This window comes from Candida pseudojiufengensis (genome assembly GCF_024610245.1).
Source record: "Candida pseudojiufengensis strain CBS 10847 chromosome Unknown scaffold15, whole genome shotgun sequence".
Taxonomy (NCBI): Eukaryota; Fungi; Ascomycota; class Pichiomycetes; order Serinales; family Debaryomycetaceae; genus Lodderomyces; species Lodderomyces pseudojiufengensis.
The window spans coordinates 80,566-96,624 of record NW_026261535.1 but is presented as its reverse complement, the minus strand read 5'-3'; the positions used below and the strand labels follow the sequence as shown (position 1 = coordinate 96,624).

At 27.8% G+C, this 16,059-nt stretch overlaps 4 protein-coding genes across 4 annotated transcripts; 1 reads left to right on the top strand and 3 right to left on the bottom strand. All coding sequences in view use genetic code 12, as the record gives it.

Annotated features, from left to right (window-relative positions):
* Positions 1-4,570: 4,570 nt before the first annotated feature.
* On the bottom strand, positions 4,571-5,521 carry CCC1 (Ccc1p; the record flags this gene model as incomplete). The annotated part of the gene is made up of 1 exon (XM_051759114.1): positions 4,571-5,521. The coding sequence occupies one exon, from the start codon at positions 5,519-5,521 to the stop codon at positions 4,571-4,573; it is 951 nt and encodes a 316-aa protein (XP_051613024.1).
* A 1,066-nt stretch (positions 5,522-6,587) lies between these two features.
* KGF55_004232 (uncharacterized protein) lies at positions 6,588-7,277 on the top strand (the record flags this gene model as incomplete). Its single annotated transcript, XM_051759113.1, has 1 exon — positions 6,588-7,277. One exon carries the CDS (start codon positions 6,588-6,590, stop codon positions 7,275-7,277), a length of 690 nt encoding a protein of 229 aa, XP_051613023.1.
* A 49-nt stretch (positions 7,278-7,326) lies between these two features.
* CTA4 (oleate-activated transcription factor) lies at positions 7,327-10,161 on the bottom strand (the record flags this gene model as incomplete). The annotated part of the gene is made up of 1 exon (XM_051759112.1): positions 7,327-10,161. The coding sequence occupies one exon, from the start codon at positions 10,159-10,161 to the stop codon at positions 7,327-7,329; it is 2,835 nt and encodes a 944-aa protein (XP_051613022.1).
* Positions 10,162-10,567: 406 nt separating this feature from the next.
* Positions 10,568-15,067, bottom strand: CDR1 (ATP-binding cassette multidrug transporter; the record flags this gene model as incomplete). The annotated part of the gene is made up of 1 exon (XM_051759111.1): positions 10,568-15,067. The coding sequence occupies one exon, from the start codon at positions 15,065-15,067 to the stop codon at positions 10,568-10,570; it is 4,500 nt and encodes a 1,499-aa protein (XP_051613021.1).
* Positions 15,068-16,059: the final 992 nt, after the last annotated feature.

Genomic DNA, 16,059 nt, shown 5'->3' with positions numbered 1-16,059 from the left:
TTTAATGTTATTCATACTCTTATTCTCTCGTTCTTTAAATTCAATTGAGTTTTTGGTTTAAATTCAAACATATGATAGCAATCACAGATTATCACAAAACCTTAAACAATAATATCAATTTTACAAAAGGAGATTCAATTTAATTTCAACTCTTTTTTCGTGGTTGATCATTCTAGCCTGTCGCTTAAAGTAAATTGTTGAAAAAGTTAATTTCTTTGACAACTTCGTATCGGCTCTTTTTTAAGTTAATGATAATTTCAATAAACTAAATTGACTGGATTACATTTGGGAATGAAATTATAAATGAAGAATGTGAAATTATACTATGTCTTGAAATTTTGATGTAAAATAATACTCAAAAAATAATCCGGAAAATAAATTATTACATACCTTGTTGAAACATCATGACTTCCCATAGTTTTACGTGTTTTTAAGAAGAATTGGAAATTAAATCCAAATTATTGTTGGCCCACTAATTGACAACTGTTTGTTTAAAATTTAAAGCCTAAAATCTGAAATCTGAAATCTCGATCTGACTTTCTTTTTTTTTCTTCTATTTGTTTTGCTTTTGCTTTGAATGTTTTGCATATAAAATGTGAAAAGGGGTAAAATAAATTTGGTAACTATACATAATTGGGGAAACATGGGTGAAATTCACATTTTCGGGAGTAAAATATTTATAAGTATAAATGAAATAACATTCACTGACTTCAGGTATTTTTGAGGTATAGTTCAAAGTCGTAGTTGTCACTGAAAAAAAAAAAAACAAACACGACAATTATGAATGTAAGTTATAGTGTTCAATTTCCATCAAAAACATAAATAAACATGAGACAGTCCAGATTTAGTGAAATTGAGTTTAAAAGCGTTAAGGTTATTAAGACCAATTGCATCATCTTAAAAGTTTAAAATTTTAGTTAATTTTTGATAACAAAATTTAACATTTTTCACATTTACTGAATAGTTATAAATATTATTTAAAAAACAATAGATTATTTAGAACAAAGCCGAAATTGTTGATAAAGAATGGTTTAAAATTAATTTACTCTTCTGAGTTATATATAATTTTTTTATTGACTTCTTCAATTTGTTCAACAAATTAATTTGTATCTTTCTCGTACCTGACAAACCAAAAATTTATTTCATACATAACAATATGAACAAATAAAAAGATGGAGGATAGAAAAGCCTCATGTAATAAAATTACATGTAATCACCTGAATTTAAAATTGATTTTCATAATAATAATTTTAACTTTTTAGTCCTATATAATAAATTTGCAAGCCAATATTTCTAAAACCTAAAATGTTGATCAATACATACCTTCAAAAACGTCTACTTTTGATGACAACATAGTTGTCAAGTGGGGAAATAATATGTTGAAAAAATCGAAATTAGTCTCTCGGGTATTGAACAAATATTTAGCGCTCAAAAGGGTCTAAAAAATTAGACTAATAATTCAAGTTTTCACATTTCGATAATTTTAATTGAACAGGTTATAAGATTGGAAAAAGAAAAGATTTTGAAAGAATAAATTTTTGAAAAGTACAAAGTCACTACTCATATTTTTTGCCCTAGCTTATATTAAATTTTGTGATCCCAAAATTCAACATATTATTTTTAAACGGTATTTATGAGGTTGTGGTTTGTAAATCATTGATTTAAAACGTTTTTTCATCACTTAAATTCTTAACAATTTTAAATTATACTCTGATTTTTTCTTCAATGTCTAGGTTTTACAGCTGTAAGCATGTTATCTCCACCAATAGAGCCATTGTATGCTGGATAATCAATTTTAATGACTTCTTTTAATAGTGGGGGATGGACTAGAAAGCAAAAGATATCCCAATCATTTAAAAATTCTCCTAATATCAAAAAGTAACAAAAACTATCACAAGTGTTTTCATTTTTACCATAATAAGAAACTGTACCTTATATAATATTTCAAGGCAAACAGGAACAAACTTTTATTTTAAAATTATAACCTAATATCTTAAATTTGCATTTATGTCAAATCAGTGATGTAACTTCAATAAACGAGCAGATTTGTTCAAAATTTGATAATCATTCACATTGTTTCTGTTTATACCATATTCACTCTATAAAGGATTCAATTACGATTTGACTTTAAAATAGTTTATTTTGTAAAAGAATTTCATAGATTTGAATAAGCAATGGTTTTCTAAGTATATAGTAAAACATTAAATACAGAGTATACAGTAAAAGATAAGAATGAATTACTCGCTTGAACTTGAATTGCTTAACTCCAGCGTTTTAGCGAGTCGAATCGAAGGGAATCAAAATCCAAATCTGTCTTACAATTCACAAGACCTTGATGAAATTGACACAAAGCATTATCTATACTTTGATAAACTTTTATATAATTCTTCCGAGACCTCTTTTATTTCTTTTTTCATCTACAATTGATCATCATTTCTTAGATACTGATATAATTTTGAGTATGTACTTTAAACATGAAATTTTGAAAAAAAAAAAAAAATTAATTTATGAGTTGTACCTTAAAAATCAAATGTTCGTATCTTGAAACTTTAGATCTGAGATTTCGGCAAATAAATCTGGTACTAAAACATTCCAATCACATATAACTTTTTTTACTATCGTTTCTAAGTTTGAAATTAAAGTTTACTTTGATACGGCATTGATTAAGAAGATTACGTTATTTCAGTCTAAATCTCGAATGGTTATTCCTGAAATATCAAATTTTGAATGATTCAAGCTCAAACGTATCGGTGACACAAAAAAAAACTTTATCACAGAAAATTTGAAATTCACAATTTCGGAAAATAAAATACATCCGTTCTTGATGTAATTATCAAATTGACTTGTCTGAAAAATATCTCGGTAAGCTTTAAGGTAGAGGGTAATAAACTTTTTTCAAACCAAATGAAAAAGCGTTATCATATACTAGAATATTTGATCTAAATTCCACGATCGTTCAAAATTGAAAATTGAAAGTAGAGCTAGACTTGATATCGATCCGTTAAGATCAGTAAGTAAAACGGAATACATCATGAACGATATGAGAGTCTGTAGGCAAATAATTGCGGGCATTCAAAATTTTTCATTTTGATGAACATCAATAACATTTGAAGATTGAAAAAAACTGAAATTTTGTAACGTTGTGGCAAGTAATTGCATATTATTACATAATTAATTAACTTGTTTAGACTTTTAATGTAGATCAATGATGATGACATTATAGGTTATTTCAGATACTAGACAAGTATTTTCTTCTTAAGTTCTTATAGCTTTTTGGTTATTCTTATTCAATTTAACTCATTAAGCATTTACGTTTATTATTTCTGGGTTGTGTTTTATATTTGACGAATTGTGAAATCTCAATCACAAATCATATCGCTAAATTTAGATGACGATGATGATACAAAATTGGTACAATCAATTAAATGAGATAATTTGGTTCGCTTAAGCTTTATGTACTTGAAGACCACCCCTACGTTACATGGATTTTTCATCAATTTAAACAAGAAAAGAGGGCCCTTCCAGATCTCTTACATTTCATATTTAGATGTTGAACCTCATCAAAATTATATCGTATTAGACGAAAGCTTAAAAATACCAAGTTGCAGCCGAAGATCTAATACGAAACTAAATTAAGGTTTTTGTGTTAGATCTGAACCTGCTAAAAAAATCAGATCAAGAGGGATGCTCTCAAAAAAGCCCAAGTTTAAGTAACACAAAAATAAAACTGTCGACCTAGCAGACATCCCCATCCGTGCCATTCTCATCCCATCCGCACGAGAATTTATGTAAAACAGATCAAATTTGTGAAAAATTCAGAATATACGATCAAGAGGATGTTTGTTTTCTTAATATCCTTGAGGATTTACATATCATGAAATTTACATATGCTTTTACTTCGATATATGTTGATTGATATTCAATATAATATTATTAAAATGCCATTCAGAGAAATTTTTATATAAACTAAAAAATATATATGAGTTACCTTTTTTAGCATCACAGATTGAAGATTTTGAAAACTTATTGTTTCATTTACCCAAAAGTTTTAAGTCACTTCCTTTTTCGTTTCAATCTTTACGGTTTGGATACTTAAGTCCGTCAAAAAGTTTATTTTTTAATAAATTTGAACGTTGAGAGAAATACTCTTAGCTATTCAATAATTAATTAAGGGGTGATGTTTCACGTTTTATTATAATTTCCCTTCATATCTAAATGGTTCGTATACTTTATTTCAAAAGTTAAGTTTTTCTCAATTACTTACTATTGTTGACTGATTCGGCTTAACTTTAAAGCCCTTATTGCCGTTGATAGCCTTTATTCTAAAAATTGAGGATTCCTATAAAAAAAATCGCTAATTTTGATTGTAACTTTCTTAAACTTTCAAATCGTTGCACTTGGTCTAACTGACTATGTTCATAGAGCAAATGTCACTTCAATAACTTATTGTTTGAACATTATCGAGAATTGGGTCCAATACTAAGAAAAAATAGTTTCCTTGATTGAACGGTCCGAGAGTTGGAGTTTGACTTAGTTTTAATATCACTTTCAATACTGAAAAAATGTAATACTAATTATCTATGAAATATACAAGCCCCCAAGCAGCACCCGCAGCAACAGAACCAACTGCAACCATTTGAATCCCTTCTGCAACTTTTTTATGATTTCCACAATCATCACCTAAAGATATTGAAGTTTTTATGAATCCAAATATAAATAATGTAATTAACATAACAATAACTGATACTAATAGACCAGTTTTAACAACATGTGTGAAAAAATATGGTAATAATGGTACAAATCCACCAAAGAAATATGATAATCCAATAGTTAAAGCAGAAGTAAATTCTCTACCTTCAGCAGGTTCTTCTAATCCTTTTCCAAATCTTATAACAAAATCTATTAAATTTTTAGGTTTTGAATCTAAATCTTTTAAAAAACTTATTATTGTTGTATCACTTGCTCCTAATTCAAACATTATTTCAGCAGCATCTTGATTTATTGATTCTGGTTTTTTAAAAAATTCTAATTTTTCCTTTTTAACTTGTGAATGATAATATTCTGATTCTGATTTTGCTGCTAAATAACCACCTAATCCCATCGATATTGCTCCTGATACTAATTCTGCCATACCACCTGTTATAACTAATTTTGAATCACCTAAAGATGATAATCCTGCAGTTAATGCAAATGGAACAGTTAATCCATCACTTAATCCAATTATTATATCTGACATTACTCTTGGATCAAATCTATTAAAAAAATTTGTCAATACGTTTGAATTAAATTCTTCTTCTTCTTTATTTTCGGATGATGATGCAATTGAAGCAGCTGCATGAAGTACAGCTTCTTCTCTTGCTATTGCTGATGCTCTGTCGTCTTGATTTCCATTATTATCCGTTGAGCCATAGGGATTTTGGTTGTTATCTAATAGTCTATTAACTCTTTCTAATTCTTCATCTGATTTATTATTGTGGTTGAAAACTTTAGTAACTCCATTTTTTAGAGCAACTAATGACATTTCTGAGATATGAATTTATAAATGAATATGATATGGAATTTTTAAATGTATGAAAATAGTGAAGTAACCCTGTAAACCTGTCTATTAAGTTGATATTACTTGTTTATGGACTTTTTCAAAACTAAATGAAATATAAAGTTGTGTTTTTTAACCGTGAGATGTCTATGCCTGGTTGTTTTTAAGATCTAAGGTGTGGAATGACTAAAATAAGTTCTATATATAAATTGAAAAAAAATTGAATAATATAAAGTCTATATCCTATGGTGGCAATTTGATAAGAATAAGATCAAATAAAATTAAATAATGTGGTTGTTTATTTTAAAATATAAAGTAAGATATTTAAATTATTATTATTATGAAGAGTATTTATTTATTTATAAAAAATGATTACAGTATTAATATTATTATCTTTATGTAATAAAAAATACAATTATAATAATACTAGAACTAACTTATTACATAATAATTAATATCTCTAATTTAATATATTATAAAAATATATAATATTTGCGTTTTGCCATTTAATCAAATTGGTTATGTGGTTTTGATTCATTGAAATTGAATGTTTCAATTATCAATTATGGCTAATCAAAAGGTTAATGAAATATTTCATTTCGTCGCAAAGAACAAATTAACACACAAATTTGAACTTGAAACAACTTACTGATGAGAAAATTATAACGAAAGTATTAAAGAGCTTAATTTTTCAACTGTGTTTCAGCAATCCATCTCTACAAAATTAGCTTCAACGAATGAACTTAATAGTTTAATTTATGCTGAACAATCAACCTATTAACATGTTTAATTATTGAAAGGTTAGTTATTTTCAGAATTTTCTTGTGTAGCTTATGCTTACAAATTACTTTGTTTTCATTGGCTTAATTTTGCGCGTCAATTATACCACACAAACTAGGCAAAATTTAGAGAGTGCCGCATGTCTTGCTTTATTTTCAAATTTTCTGACACTGAAAGTTATGACAATCAAAGAATTCAAAATGCTGAAACATAGTCTAAGGTTACTATGAAAATATCATTTTACAAACAAACAGATACGAGATTAAAAACGATGTTATCCACGCCAAGACAAACGATTTATATAAATAATATCAATGAGAAAGTCTCACTAAATAAACTACGATCATCTTTACAACTTTTGCTTCAAAATTATAACCCCAAAAGAATTCTACTACAAAAATCATTAAAATTAAAAGGACAAGCTTTTGTAACATTTGATAACGTTGAAGATGCATCCAAAGCAGTCAAGGAATTAAATCAAAAACCGTTGTTTGACAAAAATATTAACATTGAGTTTGCTAAGTCTAACAGTGATGATGTTTACCTTACTGACAAAAATGAATTCAATGCTAGACGTCAAGTAAGAAGAGAACATAAAATACAAAAAAAATTAAATGAGTCAAAATCAAAATCAATCAAAAAGAAAACAAATAAGAAGAATTCAACTTCAAGTAAAGAATCAGCTTCAGCAAATTTGAAAAGTTGGCAAAACTTACCACCAAATCATGTTTTGCTTTTACAAAATATTAATGAGACATTAAACATAAATAAAACTACAATTGAAAATTATTTCGGAGATTATGCTGGAATTGAGATTGTAAGATATATTAAGCCTAGAAATCTATCATTTATTGAATTTGAAAATGAAGAATTGGCTACAAATTGTCTACAAAGTGTTGATCTATCTAATTTAAAACAAAATTTTGGTGATAATACAATATTCTCATATGCTAAAAAATAATACTGTGAATATAATGTGTATAATAATGAATTAATGATCAGAAATATGTTTAAAATTGACAAAAACCAGCTAGATCAAAATATGGATTAGCATACATTTCAGTAGGAAGAGGATCCAATGTAGGCAGAACTTGATCTTCTCTATTGACTGGTGTAATGTTTTGTTCGCTAGTTTTGGTACATACTGGTTCTTGAACAAGACACTCAGATTCACCAAACATATTCTGAAAATTTGAATTTTCCATGTTATTACTCATATCGTTTTTCATTGCTACTAACAGTAACCACATTTGATCTATTATGTCACTACTGGGTTTTGTATTTTCAATTTGATTGAAATTGTTGGTTGTTGTTACTTGATTCTCATTAGGCATAGTTTCAACTTTCCATTCATTTTGTGGATCTTCACTTGTATACTCTTTAATATCATTCAAATCTGTAATTATTGAAAAATCAGGAGTAGGTTTATCTTTTGAATCAGTATAATGTACTATATTTGCTACAAAATGTTTTAATTTCGAAACAATCAAATCAAACTCATCCAATTGATCAGGGGTAAATTGAAAACATTTTATTCTTTTCATACCACTACTTGATTTTGCCACAAATTCTGGGTCTGCAATAGTTCTTAGTAATTCTGAATGAGCTTTATAAGCTCTCCAAGCTGAATAATATCTGGAGCTCATCCTTTGCATTAATTTTCGTATTAGGCTTTCAGCATGGGTTAAATTTTGTCCAATACTATTTAATTTCTCAAAGTAAGTTCTATAATTTTCATCATTTGTAAGCTTTATTTTATGTTCAGGATTTGTTGTAAATGAATGAATCCGAAAATTGATTCTAACCAAACATGACATGATAAATTCATTACATTTATGCATTGACAATTGAAGATTGTGATTTAAAGTGAATCCAACAGAACTTAAATACCCAGTTATTGCATCACCTAAGTATGGCATGATGTCATTGGTGACGATTAAAAGAATTTTGAGTAGGTAATAAAATGTTAATTCTGTATCCATCAACTTCTCATAATGCAAATAAATATGTATATAAAATGAAGTTATCGCAGTTTTCATAGCAAAAAAAATCTTAAATTTCACCAAATATGTGAATCTACCTATTTCCGGTCTATTATGTTTTGACATGGTTATTTCTTCTTTCAAATCAGAATTATTCATAACATTAAATCTTGCATCCAAAATCAGTTCAAATTCATGTAAATCTTTAGTAATTGTTTTCATTTTCACACCATCTTTCATATCTAATGAATATCCTATTAGTCTACGTAATAAATGTAGTTCTGAATCTAAATATGTAAAAGTCTCAACTGCTGCTCTTTCCAATTCAAGATCTTTTATGTTACTATTTTGTTCAGTCATGTATGGTCTTTTAGCATCAAAATGTTGTGAATGTATTGAAGTTGGATTTCCAATTGAAGCACAATGTAATATATCTTGACGAAGTAGATAAGCCCATATCTTACGTCCTAAATGATTTGTTTTTTCATCCTTTGGAAGGTCAAGATTCGTTGGTTCTCGATTTAATCCTAATGAATAAGCCATTTGTACTAGCAACGCAGTTGCAGTTTGTGAATCACCTCCACTTATATAATCTTCTTCTTCAGGAGCATTATTTCTATAAATTCTCATAAATAAAATTGCTTGAAAAACGGTTAAATTTGATTTTCTTGTAAATTGAAAACATTGAATACATGAATTTGCAACATCAATACAAGATGCATTTATTGGATTCAAAAATAAAAATTTAGTATCTGAATCTTCAACTGATGACATTATATCGTGATTAATACAATCTCTATTTGAATAAAGTGATAAATATGTCATTCTTAAAATAATGAAACATATAGCTATACTTGCTAAATCCAATTTCTTACTAATTTTAACATCAACAAAAGGTTGATATTCATAATTAATTGTCCCAACTATTTTTTGAATATCTTTCTTAAATCTTTCTTCGTCTATGAAAGGGAAAAAAGGGTATACTTTTTGAAAAAATAAATCAATCAACATCCAAAATACTTTCTTTGCAGGTAAAATCTTTTTAATTTTTTCAATTAATTGTAATTCTGGGTTAACTCTTCCATCAAATATTGTCTTTGCAAGACTTATTTGAGTAAATGTCATTTTCGATTCATTAATTGGCATCATTCCATTTGTAGACCCATTTAATTTTAATTCATATTTTTCTAAAGATTTATAAGGAGCTATTTCATCAAATCCTTCAAGTTCTAATAATTTTCTTCTAAAAAATTTATCCATGTTTATTGAAATACCTTCAGCAGGAACAGATGAATTCAATAATCTAAAATTTTCAGCTGTTAAAGGTTGATTCCCAACAGTCATGAAATTAAAATAACCTTTGCTTATAAAAAACTTCCATACAAGACTTAAAGCAGGGTCTCTTTTCAATAATGCAAACCATGATAAAGGTCCAAAATTAATACGTCGTATGTTTCCTTTAATATGTAATGCTGTGTAACCAGTATAAAAATTTAAAACTTCATCATCATCGTTTAAGGGATTGGGCCAATTTGAGTCTTTCGGTGGTAGTATTGGATCCCTAACTTCTGGTTTAATACTTTTCTTTTTGGAACTTGATGGGACTGACTGGCTGATTTTGAGAAGTTCCTCCAACTCTTTAATCCTATTTTTCATTGTTTCCAATTCTTTGGTTTTTAATGCTTGTGATTCCAAATTACTAGAACTTTTCTTTCCACTAACTTCATACAAACATGAGTATCCAAGGTTAAGTCTGACACATGATGTACAAGGCGTTTTTCTATCACATTTGATTTTCTTCCTTTTACAATTACTGCAAACAACTGTTGGTTTATTCCTTTTTCGAATTTTAGATTCTGACATTAAGATTAATATTCAGGTAATCGAACTATGAAATTGCATCAAGAAAGTATCAGATATCTATGTTTGACATCTTGATGATACAAATATGAAAAGTTTAGTCATAGATTTTAGATCATTCTTATTATTAAATCTAAATGAGAATTCTTGTGTTTTAGTTATTAGCGAGTTGTTTAAAGTGCGGCTTGTAGTAAATCCAATGTTAAACAACGGGAATAAAATATTATTTCCGTAAAATTTAATAATTTGGTCTAGATTTTATCGTTCAAATATTATATGATACCGAGGCAGGACCCGAAATAATTTTGTAGAAAGAAAATAGAAAATTACAAAAAACCATTGCTAAATTACATTATATTTGACTCTTTATTAAAATTTAAATATATAACTCTAAACACTAACTGACTATTTATTTTTTATGTTTTTTCTCTCTATTACCTTTTGGAACTCTTGCTAACCAATATAAAAATGTTGTTAAAACAATATTAATAGCTATGAATGAAACAACTAAACCAAAGTTTCTCCATCTTTCACTATATCTTGCATTAATTGAATTTAAAAATGTATCTGTTGAAGTCATTGCACAATAACTACATTGTCCATTCCTTACTTCAGCTTGTCCACCAGCTGCACTAGCAAAAGCATCTAAATATTGACTACAACTAATTCCTGAAGGTGGTTGAATCTTAAGCCATTCAGCATCATTACAAACAACCCTAGTATGAGCCAATCCTGTTGCTAATATACCTTGAATCAAATAAGTAAATGGGTTAGCACGATACATAAAAATCCAAAATCCTGGTAATTCTGGACCTGGAACTAACACACCACAGAAATTCAAACACATTGTAAATAATAATGTAGCTAAATTAGCAGCGTTATCTGGTAATTCTGTAAATGATTGACATAATTGACCCATAGTTGAAGTATAAACAAAAAATGAAGTTATAAACATCCACATCAAAACACCTCTTTGATTAACAGAATCTGTTGGTTCTGCATTTCTATATAAACCTAATGGATAATACCAACAAAAGAATGCAACAGTACCAACAAAAATTTGATAAGGAATTTCTGAAGTTATTTGACCAGTTATAAATGCAAACCAACTAAATGTTCTTGAAGGAGCTTCTCTAACTTCATAAACATCTCTTTGTCTACAGAAGTAAGGTAACATTTGTTGAACCAAAGTATTGAATGGAATGAAAAACATGAAAATTGAAAACATTTGATTTTGTAAACCTTGTTGAGAATTCTTTGCTTTAAAAAATGAAAATCCGTTGAATATTGATGATGAAACAACTAAAAATAATTTAGCATAAATATAACCTGGTGATCTCCAATCTTGAACAATTGTTCTCCAACTAACTAATAAATATTGTTTCCATAATGGTGCAGCATATTTTAATTTTGAATCTGGATCTTCATCTCTTGGCAATTTAGATAAATCGGTTTCCATTCTATTTAATTCAGCTTGAACATCTTGAAAAGCTTTTGAATTTCTCCACACTTCAAAATAATCTTGTTTAGCATGAGAACCTGGAGCAGCTCCAACAACTTCCAACATCCATTCAGCAGGATTAGCATTAGCTGGACAAGGATCAGCACCTTCACTTTCAAAATAATTAATAAGTGTTTGACAATTTTCACCTAAATCCCCAAAATATACAGTTTTACCACCTTTTTGTAAAAATAATAATCTATCAAATTCTTTTAATAATAATGCTGAAGGTTGATGAATAGTACATAAAATAGCTTGACCATGATCTGCTAATTTTCTCATTAATTTACAAATTGACCATGCTGTTTGAGAATCTAAACCAGATGTTGGTTCATCCAAAAATAATAATAATTTAGGTTTAGCAACTAATTCAACACCAATAGTTAATCTTTTTCTTTGTTCAACATTTAATCCTTCACCAGCAACACCAACTAAAGCATCTGCATATAATGTCATTTCCAATAAATCAATTATATAATCAACATAATCATCTTTTTCCTTTTTTGACACATGTCTTGGTTGTCTTAAATATGCTGAAAATTGTAAAGCTTCTCTAACAGTTGAAGTTGGTAAATGTAAATCTTGTTGTTGAACATAACCAATTGATCTTTGAAATGAAGAATCTAATGGATGACCATTAACCAATCTAACACCATCTGTAATAGTACCAGTAGTAACACGTTCTGATAAACAATTCAATAATGTAGTTTTACCTGCTCCGGATGCACCCATTAAAGCTGTAATTTGACCTGGTTTAACCCATCCATCAACATGATTTAAAATAACACGATCTTCCTTTTTAATTTTAACTTGATATGTAAGATCTCTCCAAAAAAATATTTCTTTGTTTTCTGGTAATGGTGTTGAAGAAACTGATCCTGATTCTGAACTATTTTCAAACTTTCTAGCTTCAGTAGCAGCTTCGATTGATACTTTTTCATTTGGCATTCCACCATATTCTGAATCATGAGCTTTAGCTTGCATCTGTTTCTTATGTTTCTTTAATGAACCTTTTAAAAATAAAACAATTTCACCTTTTTGCATAGCTCCTTTATTGAATTCTGTAAGTGCAACATAAATAACTAAAAAGAAAACAGCAAAACCAATTGTAATACCTAAATTTCTCCATTTATGACCATTAACATAATTATAAGATTCTTTTAAATAATCTGTACCATTAACAAATCTATTACCTGGTCTAGCACCAACAGTTGCACAAACTTTATTTCCAATTGGATATTGACTAAAATTTGGACCAGATGGAATAAAATTGTTTTCTAGACATTCAAATTCTCTTCCATGAAATTCATTTAACATCAATGATTCAAAAACATAACCAACAGGATTTATATAATTTATCCATCTTGACCATCCCAACATTAAAGGAGTAGGAATGACAAAACCAGTATAAATAACCATAGCCAATAACAATACAGTTGCAGGAGTCATTGCACCAGCAATAGAAGTTGACACAGCACCAATTGATCTAAATAAATGTGACATAACTAATGTACACCAAATACACATTAACCAATAAAAGAAAAATCTACCTGGATTTCTTCTAAAATTAACCATAAAATAAAATACAAAATTAAATGACATTGACATTAACAATTTAACTGGTAATTCACTAACAATACTAGCTAAAGCATCAGCTGATGGTCGATAAAGTGCATATTTCTTATGTTTTTCAACAATTGGTCTAGCTTCAAAAAGTGACATAATTTCTAATAATGAAGCAAATGCATTGAATAAAACAGCAAAAAACATACCTGCACCTCTAAAATAGAATGAATTTGTATTTGGAGGTAAATTATAAAAAACTGATGATAAAATTAAACCCATTACTAATTGACCAAAAATTGAAAAAATTGTAATTGAAGGATCTCCTTTCATTCTTAACCAATTTCTATGCATAATATATTTAACTTGCATATTGAATGAAACAGTATATGGGGATCCAGAATTAAGATGGTTTGATTGTCTTGCTTTATGAGATTCATGATATTGTTGTTTAGTATCTAATGATTCACAATCAATAAAATGTTGATCTATTTCTTGAATTAATGCAGCATATTCTGGTGAATTTTTCCAACGAGCTTCAAATTCTTCTGGAGTTCTTGGTACTGAGTTTTCAAATCCTGGACGTGGTTGTCTTTCTGCTGGATTAGTTAATGAAGTTAAAAAATCTGCTGTAGTTTGTCTTTGAGGACATTCCCAACCTTGATTTAAAAAATATTCTTTAGCATGTTTTGAATCACCAAAAAAGATTTGATAACCTTCATATAATACAACTACTTTATCAAATAAATCATAAGCATCTTGTGAACATTGATATATAGCAATTAATGGAGTTGTATCTAAAACTGTAGCTGAAGTTTTTAAAGCTCTTATAAATTCTAATGCAGTAGCTGAATCTAAACCTCTTGTTGCATTATCCCAACATTGAATATTTGCTCCATTTAATGATGCTTCTGCAATTGAAACTCTTTTTCTTTCACCACCTGAAACTCCTCTAATGAAATCATTACCAACATTAGTATTTCTTGTATGTGATAAACCATACATAGCCATATAAACACTTGCTAAATGTTTTGCATATTCTTCTCTATCAACATGTTCACCTCTATTTTGTGGAGTCCTTAATCTTGCTGCAAAATCTAATGTATCACCAACTGATAAATGAGGAAAATGAACATCAGTTTCTGCTGAATATATAACATCACCTCTAAAATGTTTTTCTATATCTTTTTGAGTTAAACCATCATAAGTAATTTTAGATTCTTTAGCAATATGAAAACCATAAGTATTTACAGCTATAGTTTTTAATAATGTTGAACAACCAGCACCAGGTCTACCTAATACAACTGTTACTTCACCAGGTCTCATTATAGCATCCATATGTTTTAAAATGTTGAATTGTTTTGATTGATCTTCTTTACTAATCATTCGAATACCTTCAGAAGCTAATTTCCATAATGCATTTGTAACAGTTGGTTGATAATCAGTATCATTTGCAACACCATAAACTCTTAAATCTCTATAAGCAACACCTAATTTTGAAGGTTTATAATAATCTCTATTTGAATCAAATAATTTTCTAATATTTTTAACCCAATATTTAGCTTCAAAATTATCAGAATTTGGATCTAATCTTTCATCTGGAGTTTCTGAAACTGGATTAACACCAGGTACAGTTGACATATTTGTTAAATATTTATGTAATTCTGAAGCTGAATTAACATCATTATTTGAACTATTTGTAAAAGTTCTTGCCAAATTACGAACACTTTTTTCATCTATACCATGATAATCATCTATTGAATGTAAATCTGATGAAGAATTTGTTTTTTGATTTTCCAATCTATTATCGGAATCTTCTTTAGATCCCGAAATTGAGAATGACATTTTATTTTGAATATTTGAGTTTGTAAACTGATTTCTATTTGATTTATGAAATTAAGCAATTAATCGAGTAAATGATAATTAAAAGCACTTGGTGAATCAAAACCGAAAAAATAAAAAAAAAAACTGTTAATATTTAGTTATATATATGTATATGATATGATGAAAATATATGAAAAAAGACTTGGTGATAATTGATGATCAAAATAAATATTGAAAAAAAGTTATTGAAATGAAATTTGATGAAAAAGTCTTGAAATATATATTTAGGTTGTTTTTTTTATTTAATTTTATACGGATATCGGATAATCTAATTCTATATTTATTTATTAGGATGAAACAAAATATAATTAAGGTGGTTACATAAATAAAATTTATTAGACAAAAAAAAAACACAATTTTATCAGGTGTGTAGTTCTATGTGTTAACCGTTTCTATTCACTTCCTGCTAAATGGACTGTCTTTTTGGCCAAAAGAACTCGATTCTGGTTTCACATTTATTTTAATTATTTTTTATTCATTTACAAATTAAAAAAATAAATTTTTAACCCCGTAATTTTTAAGATTCTTAGTGAAAAAAATATTATCATTTCCATCCTTTCAAATCATGAAATTGATTCATGAACAAAATTTTAATTACCCAAAAGTCGACTGATGTATCTACAATTATATTGATTACAAGACATGTATAGTTAGTTTTAATTGATAAAAATGTTAAGTTCATCATCGTATCCATTTTTAATAAATCATTTAAGCTTGAAAGAAGTGCGGATTTATGAAATATGACACAAAACTAATATAGATTATTGTAAAAAAAAAATATAAAAAAAAAAGACAATAGCCGAAAAAATATGTATACCATAAGATTCTTTAGCCTAAAAAATTCAATGATTTATATGAATCTATAACTTTTAATTTGAAATAGGTAGTTTCCCAAAAACTCCATGACATAGTTGATTTTCAATTGTAACAATTAAATAACATTCGGCACGTTC